This window comes from Cryptomeria japonica, chromosome 4 (assembly GCF_030272615.1).
Source record: "Cryptomeria japonica chromosome 4, Sugi_1.0, whole genome shotgun sequence".
Classification (NCBI taxonomy): domain Eukaryota; kingdom Viridiplantae; phylum Streptophyta; class Pinopsida; order Cupressales; family Cupressaceae; genus Cryptomeria; species Cryptomeria japonica.
In genome coordinates this window covers 27,194,225-27,207,112 of record NC_081408.1, presented here as the reverse complement: position 1 = coordinate 27,207,112, position 12,888 = coordinate 27,194,225, and the positions used below count along the sequence as shown (strand labels likewise).

At 37.5% G+C, this 12,888-nt stretch overlaps 1 protein-coding gene across 1 annotated transcript in view; it reads left to right on the top strand.

The window, feature by feature from the left end:
* Window positions 1–7,540, top strand: part of LOC131079231 (pentatricopeptide repeat-containing protein At2g33680-like) — a 31,819-nt gene extending 24,279 nt beyond the window's left edge. The window contains exon 3 of the mRNA XM_058017132.2: window positions 7,279–7,540. Within this exon, the coding sequence (XP_057873115.2) occupies window positions 7,279–7,540 (262 nt within the window). The remainder of the gene's footprint in view (window positions 1–7,278) is intronic.
* Window positions 7,541–12,888: the final 5,348 nt, after the last annotated feature.

The window sequence follows — 12,888 nt, the reverse complement described above, 5'->3', positions numbered from 1 at the left end:
AAAACATGACAAAGTCTCAACTTATCACGGTATACTCACATAAGTCAGTTAAAAGGAAACAGTTTGAGAACCACTGATTCACACCCCCCCCCCCCTCTCAGTGGTGCATTGTGTCTAATAGAAAATGCTTTCATCCAACAATTTCAAAACAATATTAGTCTTAAAATCACTTTGACTGATTCAATGCATTGTAAACAAGGTGTTAAAGAAAAAGTGACTAATTTCATTGGAAGATATAAGCATTTGTGTGCTCAAATTTCTTTTCATGTACCTAATAATGATATTCAAAGAATTTTTATTTCTAATTTACAAAAATATATCAGGGAAAATATTCTTTTGTCTGAGTTTACTTCCTTTACGCAGTTGTGCGCAACACTCCATAATTATCAACTGGTTGTGAGTCAAATGGTGCAATCCACTCCTATGGCTCTGAGTGATAAGGGGGGGAGTGTTCAACAACCGTTTGGGAAGTTCAAACCAACAAACATCTTCATCAAGTTCGATGATCCAATCCACAACAACCATGTGAATGCTACAATAGGTGTGCCTTCTATTTCTATTTTTTTTCGAAGAGAAAGACAGTTTACTCCTTTGAATGAATATTTACATAGTATTATGTCTCATTTGTTGCACAGAAATGTTATCAAACTTCCTCCTATAAAACAAATTGATCCTTCCCAACTTGCATCTCCTTATTTTGGTAACAATTCATTTTGCCAATTTCATGGTCAACCTGGTCATGATACCGAGAAATGTTTTTCATTGAAAAATAAGGTTCAAGACTTGATTGATAATAATACTATATTTGTGGCAAGTGTGAATGATAAAGGGAATAAATAAATTGCTCCTCCTAATCAAAATCTTAATATTTTCACTGATCCCTTGCCATCTCATACCTCTAACATTATTGAGATTGTGCCTAATTCTCTCACTTCTGAAGAATTCACCTCTATGGCTCCAAACTTGGTTGATATGGTAGAAACACAAGATATGCCTAAGGATCCTTATAGTACATTTGACCCTAGTGACACCATTAGAGCACCCGCTGGCCCTTTATACATAGTTGTAAAGGTTAAGGATATCCCTTGTAGTGGTGCCTTGATTGATCCGTCTTGCATGGTTAATGTCATAACTGAAGAGTATCTTTTCACTTTACAATTGCATAAATGACTTTATGACACTTCTAATGTGGTTGTGAATTTATTTCATGGCTTCTCTTGTCCTACCATTGGTTCTATCACTCTTCCTATTGAATTCCATGCTAAGTCCATGGATGTTGAATTTGTTATCATACCTTCTTCTGAGCAATTCCGTGTGAAGTTGGGCTATCCTTGGTTATCTTCCATGAAGGCTATTTTTTCTCCAATCCACAAGTGTCTTAAATTTCCTCATAATGGAAAAATCATAACTGTGCACCATAGCTTATTTCGTCCATCCGAAAGAAGCCTCGATGTTCCTATTGATCTCTTTGGGCCTAAACAATTTCAGTCTCTTCCATCAAGGAGCAGTTCTCTTTTTCAATCTTATCAAAAATGGAAGAATGATATGATCTTATCCTTAAGTCAACCTAGATCGCCAACACTTGATATTCCTATTATTCTTCAAGATGAGGTTCTTCCCCTCTCGGATAGAACTAATATCCCTCCAAAGGAAAATTGTCCACCTACTCCTATGGATGTGACTTTAACTTCTCTTAAGGAGAACACCAATATTCTTTGTAAGGTTATAGCTATACCCCCTCCTCATGATGGACCTGGTCTCCTTCCTACACCTAATATTCCTCCATTCTATGGGGCAGTTCCACCTCCTTCCTCTTATCGAGAGAAGAGGCCTTCTTCTCCTATTGTTCAACCAAAAAGACCTCAACCTAAACCTTCCACTATCAAGGAGAGAAACATTCCTACTTTTTCAAGTGTTCCTCCTCATTCTCAGCCTTCCACTAAGACTCGACGGAATCATTGTGCTAGAGAACGTCGACGAAGACACCGTGTTCGAGCTCGTGAAGCTATCCCTCAAAATATTCATTCTCCTCAGACTCCAATAGTTGACATGATTCCCTTTTCTCCTAAGAAAGATGTTCAACCAACATCTCCAAATCATAAGTTGCATAAAAAATGTGATGATTGTACTCCTATTCATGTTCTTGCTCCTCTTTCTCTAAACTTTGATGAAGAAATGGGTGAAAATGTTATTCAGAATGGCAATACAACTCCTAATGCCTCTGATAGTGAGTATGAATATGTTGATGTGGACAAGCATTTATCGAATGAGTTTTCACAAACCCTAATCCTAGCTCCTCGAATCAAACAAAGTGACTTACAACATGAGCACAGTCCTTGTTTGGATCTTGTGATAGCTCCATCTGTTGCACTCAATGTCGCTCCTCTGGCATGTTTCTCGCCTTCTCAAAGTCGTGATCAGCAAGATCAAGAGGCGGATGTCATGCTAGATTAGAAATATTAGCACTATAGATATTTCTCTCTCTCTCTCCTTTCTTGCTCTTTTTTGACCATTCTTCTATGTGTATCCATGTTCTTCTATTGTTCTTTTAATGTCTACTTGGGGCAGATGCAAAGCATTGAGATCTTTTATTGGTCTCTTTCATGTTGACTCAAAAGACATCCTCTCTTCCCTTTCCTCTAAGGTAGTGTCCTTCTTTGGGGAATGACGATTATTATATGCATATACATACATGATATACATGAGATATCAAACAGCATACTGACCCCGAGGAAAGTGACACTACCTCATGTTTTGTGTTCATTATCCTTAGGTTTATTCCTTGATTGGGGGCTAAATCCTTGTGATAACATGCTCCCTCTTTTCTCTCTCATTTGGGTGTATCCTAACTTAAAGCAACCACTCCCGATAAGGTGCATGCGATCTCTTTAACATGGGGGCATACACTCCGCTCATATTTTCCTTCTTGTGATACTTAGAATTACTTAGTGAACCTTGCTTTGCTTTGTAATCTTTTGTATCCTTTCTTTCATGACTCATAGTGAAGGGAACTTTGCTACTTGCAGTCATGGTTCTCCCCTTCTTGATATTCCCTTTTACTTTTTCAATCAAAGTAGTAAGATCCTAAGTCCACTGGGGGCTTGGCGCCTCTTGCCTCCTTGACATGTTAAAAGTCTTTCAATAATGTTTCCTTCTACTTTACCGATAGTATTGGTGTACGCTTATACTCCCTCTAAATTGGGGCTAAATGCAGTGTAATAAAATTGCGACCCTAGCAATTTTCAACTGCATTAGGGTCCTCACACATGTGAACTTGAATCCTCTAGCCTGATCGGAGACCCAAGATTGCTTGGCTTGTAGAAATAGCTTCTCCCTTGGCCTCTGCATCACCCAGTCTGCACTATGCCCTGAAGAAAGGGGTAGGATAGGGGCGTGGCGCCATTGTCCCCCCTTGGATAGGGGTATGGTTCCCTTGTCCTCCATCATGTCCTTGCCCTATTTTGGGCTAGGAACCTTCCTAGGGTTGCATTATCGGTTGTGCCTCGGGCGGGAAACTCCCCTGATGTCAGCCTATGATGAAATTCAAATCCACCAACATGTATTTAAGGAGGCAGTCATCCTCTCATTTTCATAAGTGGGATGAGGAGGAAATTCACAAGCGATCAAGCATTCAAGAGCATTCAAGCATTCAAGCATTCTTTTCCAGCATTAAGCATTCTCAAGTCTACCTTCAAGGCTAACTATTGCATTCAAGTCAAGGATTCAACCTTTGAAGATGAGATTGATTCCAACATTCAATTCCACACAAGCATTTCTATCAACATTGCTACTACAACCTCCCTTGAGGTGATTTACAATTCAGCCTTTCATTTACATCTACTTGCAAGTACTTTCTTTCATTACTTGGTTAATTCCAAAATTGGGGTTTGACCTAAAGCCAAACCCCCAATCCCAACCCATTTTCCTCTCTTTTTTGTGTGTAGGTTGCAGGTGCGCAGCTGTACTTTCAAATTCGGGCTCCTTTTGCAGAGGCGGAAAAATCCTTTTCATTTCGCAGATTTTTCAAAGGGCCGTGTACATTCCCGCCATAGTCCAGGAAACTTTTCCTCAAATTCATAGGGCGACTTTGTCTCGACATATTACTACAAGATCTAGGTGCACAACTTCATCCCATATTTTGATCTCAAGTTATAATCAATTCTTTGTCACTTTTGCATTACATAATTCAATCAAATTCCTTTCCAAATGAAACAAGAAAGAGGGGATCAACTTAGCATTCTCCATTCATTCAAAATTCAATCTACCATCTTTGTGTCAAGAGATTGAATCTAGTGAATTATCCTCTCCTCTTTCTAATGTAATGGTGAAAACTGCTTGAATGGTAATCGATAGCGAAACTCTCATCTCTCTTTCAGGGAAAGGGTAGTTTCCTTCTTGATTTATCATTCACCATTTTCCCACCATTACAATATGAAATGTAAATCTATTATAATTTACATAAAAGAATCCAAGACAAACAATAAAGTAATAGAACACGCTAACATATTACCCAATTTTGAAGAAATAAAAGATATAGAGAAAGAACATAAAGAAGACTAACAAGAGAGAAAAATAGAGAGAAAAAAAGAACTACACATAGTATCTACGAAGGTACATAGTATTTATGGGTTCCTTGAGAGACGTACCTTCCACACATGCTATCTTGTAAGAAGTTGATCCATAAGCCTCGACAACAATGTATGGTCAAAGCCAATTAGGGCTGAATTTTTCTTTCTCCTAAGGTAAGGTATTCACGTTACGTTGATTCTCGTAAAGGACTAAATCACCTACTGAGAAGGAACATTGAATAACTTTATCATTGTATCTTCATTGGAAAGTTTTATGATACGCTTGAATATGCTCGAGGGCATTTATACGTCGTTCATAGAGAATCTCAAGTTGTTGAAGTCTTTTCTCTCTATAGGAATCATCATCCACTATACCCCTAAGAGAAACTCTCAAAGAAGGAATTTCTAACTCCAAAGACATAATGGCATCAGCACCATAAACAAGATTATAAGGAGTATATCCCGTAGAAATGTGTACACTCATGCGATAGGCCCATAGAGCATAGGTTAATTGATTATGCCAATCCTTACCATGATTGTTTACAGTCTTTCGAGGAATTTATTCAATTATCTTATTAGAAGACTCAGCTTGACCATTTAATTGAGGATAATAAGGTGTAGAAAATTTATGTTGAATATAATATTTCTCAAGAAAATTATTCACATCCTTATTTTTGAATGACGTTCCATTAACTGAAACTAAGGCGGAAGGTATCCCAAATCGGGAAATAATGTTTTCCAAAATGAATTGACAAATTACTTCAGCAATAGTGGATCGAAGTGGAATAGCTTCCACCCACTTCGTAAAGTAATTAGTGGTAGTTATGATGAAGGTATGTCCTTGAGATGAAGGAGGATATATTTTACCAACAAGATCCAAACCCCATGTAGAAAAAGGCCAAGACGCCACTTGAGATCGAAGTTCTTGGGTAGGGGCATGGAGCATCACAGTTGGAATTTTGGTTATTACGTATTTATTAGAATATGTTATTTTTATTAATAGAGGGGCATATCTTTGATATTTATTTAAAGAACGAGTAAGGATGAGAATTTATCTATGTATTCCAAATTTTCTTCTATTTTAGAGGCTATAGAGCTCCATCACCAGATCCAAGTATTGTCCTCCACCCATGGTTAAGTCTTAATCCTCCCATAGGCAAGCCCTTGCCTTCAACTATTGGGGGTGTCTCCATCTACTCTCCATCCCCTGCATATAGGGGAATTAGTTGATTAGTTCCAGCCCCCTCGGTCTAGTCCTCAACTACAGTTATAGCGGGAGAGAGGGAATTATAGTTAGGCGGGAGTGATGCCAATATGAAACAAAAAGTGAGTTATAAAAGGTGGCACGTAAGCTGAAAGAGGTTGAGAAAAACCAACTACCCCATAACCCACTTAGGAAATGAAAAAATATTGGTTATGAGAGGTGGAAAAACAAGCCAAAAAAGGGTGTGTAACTAGACTACCCATGTGAGTTGGAGAGTTACACATGTAGCTAAAGTATTTCGCCACTTGTCCTCATATTAACCACTCCTAATAACCTAAGCAAGCTTAATAATATATGTATAGGAAAAATAAATACCCCCTAACATAAGGAAAAAAAAAACCTACACTAACATAGGTTGTTGAACACACACCAGATGTTGAGAGGGGGGTGTTGAATAAACATAAACTAAAATTTATCCATTCATTAACTCCAAGAACATTAAATTCAAATTTGCAGAAATTAAGAATAGAATAGAGCATTCATTACACAAAAACACCAAGATTTTTACATGGAAAACCCAATGAGCGAAAAACCATGGTGAGGATTAACTCACAATCTATAACATAAGTATAAAAATGTTAGTTTTAGGCATGCTACCAAGGAAGCTCATTGTCACCTAGACTTGCAAACTAAAGTGCATTGTCAATGACTTACAGACTGAAGATTACTTCTTCGAGGTAAGATGCAGTACCATAACAATGAGCATCATATGATGAACTATTATAGAAGAAACATCTCAGAAATTTTGATAATGCAATTCTCTTTATAGCCCACAATTAGTCCATCATTCTGATTTGGCACACTTCATACAACTTTGATATCTTATTGTCTTATTTTTCAAAATATGAAACTTCATGTCAACTCTCACATCTCCATCAAACTAATTATTTTCTCACACCACAAATTTTTTATTCCTCCTTATATATATATCTATCTCTACATCCCAAAATATCAAGTAGGTTGGCTTAATAGAACCTAGTAGGTAAAATGTGTGACAAGGCACAATTTAGCTCCAAACATGATAGATCATCAACAAATGGGTTGTGGATCAACCCAATATCATAGTTGGCCTTCAAAATTTATAACACACTTATAATCGGGTGAACCCACAATAGTGGGTTACACTTTTTTGCCAACTTTGACACTGCAATAATCATTTTCAGAAAAATCTTCAAATTCAGACACCTATTACTTCTAAACCCTAAGGAATTTGTAGATGATGTGAACTAGTGATTTGTGTCATTTTCTATGTAGATTCTAAAAATATTTTTTTGATAATTTTTCGAGTCAATTTGCTTCCATTTTTATATCTCCCTCAAAAACTAGTTTTTTTTCAAAAAATGACATTTTTTAAGACTGATACTCACTCTATATAGCATAGATTTTTTTCTATAATAGATATGAATGTGATTCTTTCTAATTTGATTTTGTAACATCCATATCTAGTGTTTGCAATTGGTTTTCTACTAATGTTTTTTATCCTACTGATGGGATTATCAATTTTGTGGGTGTGGTTGGTACAATTGCTGGGAGTATCGGTGTTATTGGTGCAGTTGGTGCTACTGACGCTACTGATGGGATTATCGGTGTTGTTGATGTTACTGATGGATTTGATGATACTGATGGGATTATCAATTTTGTTGGTGTAGTTGGTGTTGTTGGTGTTGCAAATATAATCAAGGATGGCCTCCTTGGAGTAGCTGACTGATACATGGGTTTGCTAGGTTTTCCTTTGAATATAAGCTTAGGAAGAGATTCCTTTTGAAAACCTACTCCATTTTTATCTTTGGGTTTCAACTCAGGTTGTAAGGGCTCGTGTCATCCTTGTTTTCAATGTCCTAAAGCACTCTGGCAATCATAGCCCATTCTTTGCATGATAGTGAGGCCTTTTCCATATTTATCAATGGGAAGCTTAGCCTTTGGGCTTTCTGTGTTGATAGGGTCTTTGTAGATCCATTCTGCCAGGTCCTCATCCATGGTTTCCTCCTCCTAACTCTTACCAGGGATGAATTGCACAAAAGTGCATGCTTGCTTGGCCTATGTTTCTTGAAGCAAATTTTGAGGTTTTCCATGAGTTCTAGAGGAGGTGAGTAATTGTCCAACACAAAAGAGTTGGCTAAGATTATATTCCCCAAGACCTTCCTCGGCCATTTTCATTTTCAACTTCTCTTTCTTTGGTCTAGGAGTGATTGAGCTAGAAAGAGAGGCTGGATTGACATATGATGTGGAAGGGATAGCTCCTTTGTTCTTAGGTACGATGATCTCTGGTTGATGGTTAATATTGTTACAATATGCAAATGGATTTGCATCGCCAAGGATTGTGATTTCTACACCATTATGGGGAAACTTGATACATTGATGATAGGTGGATGGAATGACTTGCATGGCGTGTATCCAAGGTCTTCCTAACAATATATTATATGGCAAACGAAGGTCTAGAACTTGGCAGACTATATGCATCATCATTGGCCCCACTCTGATAGGTAATACAACAGCTCCTCTGGAAGAACGCTCTGCATCATCATAGGCCTTAATGTTTATCTTTTTACTGGGATCCACTGATTCTACCGCATAACCTAGTGTTGTGACCAACTGCAAGGTGCATATATTCAATCTATCTCTATTTTCAATCAAGACTCGCTTGATTCTGTGTTGGTTTATAAATCCTTCAATGTGAAGGGATGCATTATGTGGTTGTTGGAATGAAGCGTTGTCACTTTTAGAAAAAGTGAGGCATGGTGATGACTTGAGACTGCCAACCATGGCTTGAAATTGATCTGTGTTGAGGTTGGCGGGGACTGACGCTTCTTGGATAGCTTGATCCGAAATTGTTTTGTGTGAGGGGGATAAGCGCAAAAGCTCTAATATGGAAATGAGTGCGGGCGTTTTATCCAATTGTTCCACAAGATCATATTGCTTGGGCAGGGGTGTCGTTCCTTGTGGTGTCACTCGAATGGTAATCTTGCTATGACGCATTACAATGTTGCATGCAGGATTTGGATCTTTGATGGTGAGAGTTGCAACTTGTTCATCACCATCATAGAGGTGACTCACAGTATAATTATATGCAGCTTGTGTATAATTAGTTGTAGTATCTGTGTTTCTCCCTAAGGTGGAAGGACCCCTTTGATCATGTGATGGAAGTGGATTCTTGAACATTAGATGATCATCATTGGATGTTTTAGGGTCATGTCCTTCTATTTCAATTTCTCCTCTGTCAATAAGATCTTGAACAAGATCTTTCAATCAATGGCAGTTACTCATTTTATGCCCTTTTCCTTGGTGAAATTCACAATGTTCATTATTGCGCCACCATGGAGGTTTCACCTAAGGTTCATAGTTAGAGGTGTTCGGTAAGGTCACAATATTGGAAGAGACCAATTGACGCAAGATTGTTTTGATGGGTTCCCCTAAGGGTGTGTGCATGCGTTTTGGTTTGTAGTTTTGTTGCCTTTGTTTTGGTTCTTCTTGTGGTGCATTGCGACCTTGATTTTGTGGATGAGTGATGGTGTTGTTTTTAGGAGGTGGATTTTGTCCTGCAAATCTGACCATAGGTTGTGCGATTTTTACTTTTCATACATCCACTATCCCGTCATTGACAATATTCTTGTTCTTGTTCCAAAAGATTAGTTTATCACTATTATAACGTGGACGAGGGCCATCTTTGGGTTCATTGTAGATTTTGATAACTCCCTTTTTTATAAGGGCTCTTTCACATTTTAGTCCTTGAGTGATCATCTCCTCAAAGGACTTTGTGCCCTTCATGTCTAAATGGAATTACATCTCATCATTTAAGTTGGAAATGAATATTTGCACTAGTTCTTGCTCAAGTAAATGAAGAGACCACTAGTTCTTGCTCAAGTAAATGAAGAGAATGTCTGCTAGACAGTTGCCTCCACTAGTGTAGGAAAGCTGAGAACAACTCCCCTGGTTTTTTTTTTGGCGTTGCATAAATCTACCATGGTAACATCTTGTTCTATGTTATGTGCATAATGAGCGATGAATTTTTGAACTAGTTCCTCAAATGTTCTAATACCACCTGGTAATCAAGAAAACCATTGCATGGTTGTGCCTCCCAAACTTTGAGGAAAGAGGTGCATTAGATATGTGTCCTCATAGGCCACCTCTAAACAAGTTGAGTGAAATTCTCGTACATGATCTCTAGGGTCTCCTTTCCCCCTATACTTTTCAAACTTGGGTATTTTCGAACCCTCGCGGAAAAGGTAGCATAAGCATGTTTCTATCAAAAGGATAGGGACAAATATCGTTAAGTGAAAACCGAGTAGTCTGTACACCACTATTGAGTTGTTGAGCGAGATTTTCTACTTGTTGTCTTAACAAGTCTATTTCTGAAGGAGGAGGAGGTGGAGGATTCCCTTGATGATTAAGGTCATAGCGGAAGCAATCTCTATCTCTTCCACCATCGTTATGGCTATGTTGTTCAGATGTATGTCGTATCTGTGCGGTATCAAAGTTAGAGGGTAGTTTAGCACCCTCTTGAGAAAGTCTCAGAAAATGAGCATCTGCATTGTTTCTAAGGATTTCGTCAAAGAGTCTATTGAAGTTGGGATTGTGTTGTTCTCTTTCTATATCTTCGGGAGTTGGAGTGCTAGGATCTTCATCATTAGTGCCTCCTCCAATGGCCTCTTGAAAATTGTTGAGGTTTTCTTCCTCCTTGTCTTCGATCTCTGGTTGTTGGTTTCTCAATGATCTTGTTGGAGCCATTTTGTTGAAAGTTTGAGGTTGGTGAAAGTGATTATGAGGTGGTGATGAAATCTTTGATGGAAGATGAGTGTTTGTGAAATGTTTAGAAGATGGATCTCTAATACTAAAGGTTGGATGTTACCAAAGTTCTTTGTGAATTGACCTTGTGTTTTCAATGATTTTGATGTGATAAGGTATAGCAAGGTTTGAGATGTGTTACAAACCAAGCTACCTAGAAATGAGAGGATGCACTCATAAACTAATTTTAACCTGTGTAGAAATGCCTCTTAGGATGATTGATCCTAGATGTAGAGACACTTTCAAAGTGATTTGTTGGTTTAATTTAAGCAATATTTAAAAGAACTCAGGACAAGACCTTTTTGTGTTGTTGTGGAAGTGAAAGTAGATAGAATATGGACCTCAATAAAAAAATTATGTTACAAAGGGGGTTTCTACTTCTTCCTCTCTCACAAGGGTTGGTGGTTCCCCTCGAGCTTCGTTGTAGGTGGTACAGGTTTTTGGAAAGAAAGTAGGGTTGATCTTTCCCCCTTTGTTTTGGTGATAATCCAAGGCTCTATACTAAGTAAAAGCTCTATTTTTCAAAGGCTCTTTGTCAAATTCGATGGATTTGCCTTGAAGATACAAGTGCATATGGCACAAGAAGACTCTGTGTGAGAGAAAAATTTGTCTATTGATATAGAAAAACTTCCTTGTTTTGATAAGAGCTTTTGAACTCAATTGTCTCTTTTTCAATGTGGTATTTTGATGAAGATTTTGTTTTCTCAAGATATGAGTGATGGTCATACAAACTGATGTTTTGTTTCACTTGTTGATGTTTGTTTTGTTTATCAATGTTGGATGTAATTTTTTTGGATGAATATTTGGTTTAAAATTGTTTTGAATTTCTTTGACAAGAAAACACAGCAAGAACACAAGCACAATAACCTTGCCCCTTTTCAGCAAAAGGCAAAAATAGGCGTGGGTCTAAATCAACCCAATCATGAACTTTATTGACCCTTTTTATAAATGTATTTTATGTTTCCCAAATCCTGAAGTTGGTCCAAATTGTTACCGGTCTGACACAAGATAAAGACAACTCAAACACACTTTTTATCCCTAAGGTCAATGGCCAGTTGTGATATTTTCAGCCCACATCTTGATATTTCTTTGACTTTGGTACTACATACCTTATGAATCTCGTCGTGGCAGGTAAGGATGTGATATACTAAGTCTTGAGCAAGCATAACAGATAGATGATCCCTATGATGGGGTAGTCACCACTTTCATCAAGCTACAAGTAGCCTTTCAAAAACCTTGTTTCTACTCAAGGAAATGTGTATGGTGAGTATCTTGGGAGAAAAACCATCTATGCTCTTGCATTAAACTTTTCACAAATATCCTCAATCAATAGAATGGGTGGGCTTCTATAATAAAAGGTGTTTAGTAATGTTCAATGTTTTTGGACATAAGTTCATTCTGCAGTGACTCACTTAAGAGCCTTATAACTTGTGGTGGGGCCCATATGTCCTTTCGGCAAGTTACACTGTAGGAACATCTACATCCAAGGCTATAGCTTTCACTCTCACCTGATTTCTATAGAAGCTCGAAGGATTTACCGTGCAAGGTCGTTCCCAAGAGTGATGTGTCTCTTGGCAGACCTCTCTTAAAAATAGAAAATTTCAAGAGTTACTAACACTTTTCTCTTGTACCTAGGACCACGAGAGCCAAGGGAGAGGAAAATGTGTGTTAGAAATGAGACCACTCTACAGATTTTTGCACAAGTGTGCCAAACACTGAAAACACTTGTTCTTTTTAACTGTTTTATCGCAATGTGATCTATATGCTATTTGGAGATTTTGCTCCAACAACCATGGTGTTATTTTTAACTTCACAAGGCAATTTGTTTTCTAACTAGGAAATTGAAAAATCATGGTCAACAAAATTGAAAGCACATTGCTCAAAGTAACAGCGATTTTGTAAACAAAATGGACAAGTTTTTTGTTCTTTTTAACTTGCAAAATAAAAAGTTGATTGTGAATTTTATCCTTGCAAGAAAATGAAAGTTGTTTTGTTTGTTTTAAACCCAAAATGAAAAGTTTTTCCCTAACTTGCAAGAAAACAAAGTTGTTTGTTTGAGTTTTGCAGTTCTTTTTAACTTTGCAAAATGAAATTCTTTTTAAGCCCCAAACTAAAAAATTTGTCAATTTTAGTCAAAAATGAAAGATGAAGTTTGTTTTTAAACCAAAAGGGAAAGTGAACTCTTTTTAAATCTAACTTTAAAAGCAAAAGCTTAGAAAAAAAGAGATAAACTTCCTAACTCCTCAAATCCTGCAAATAAAGAAGTTAGCAAAC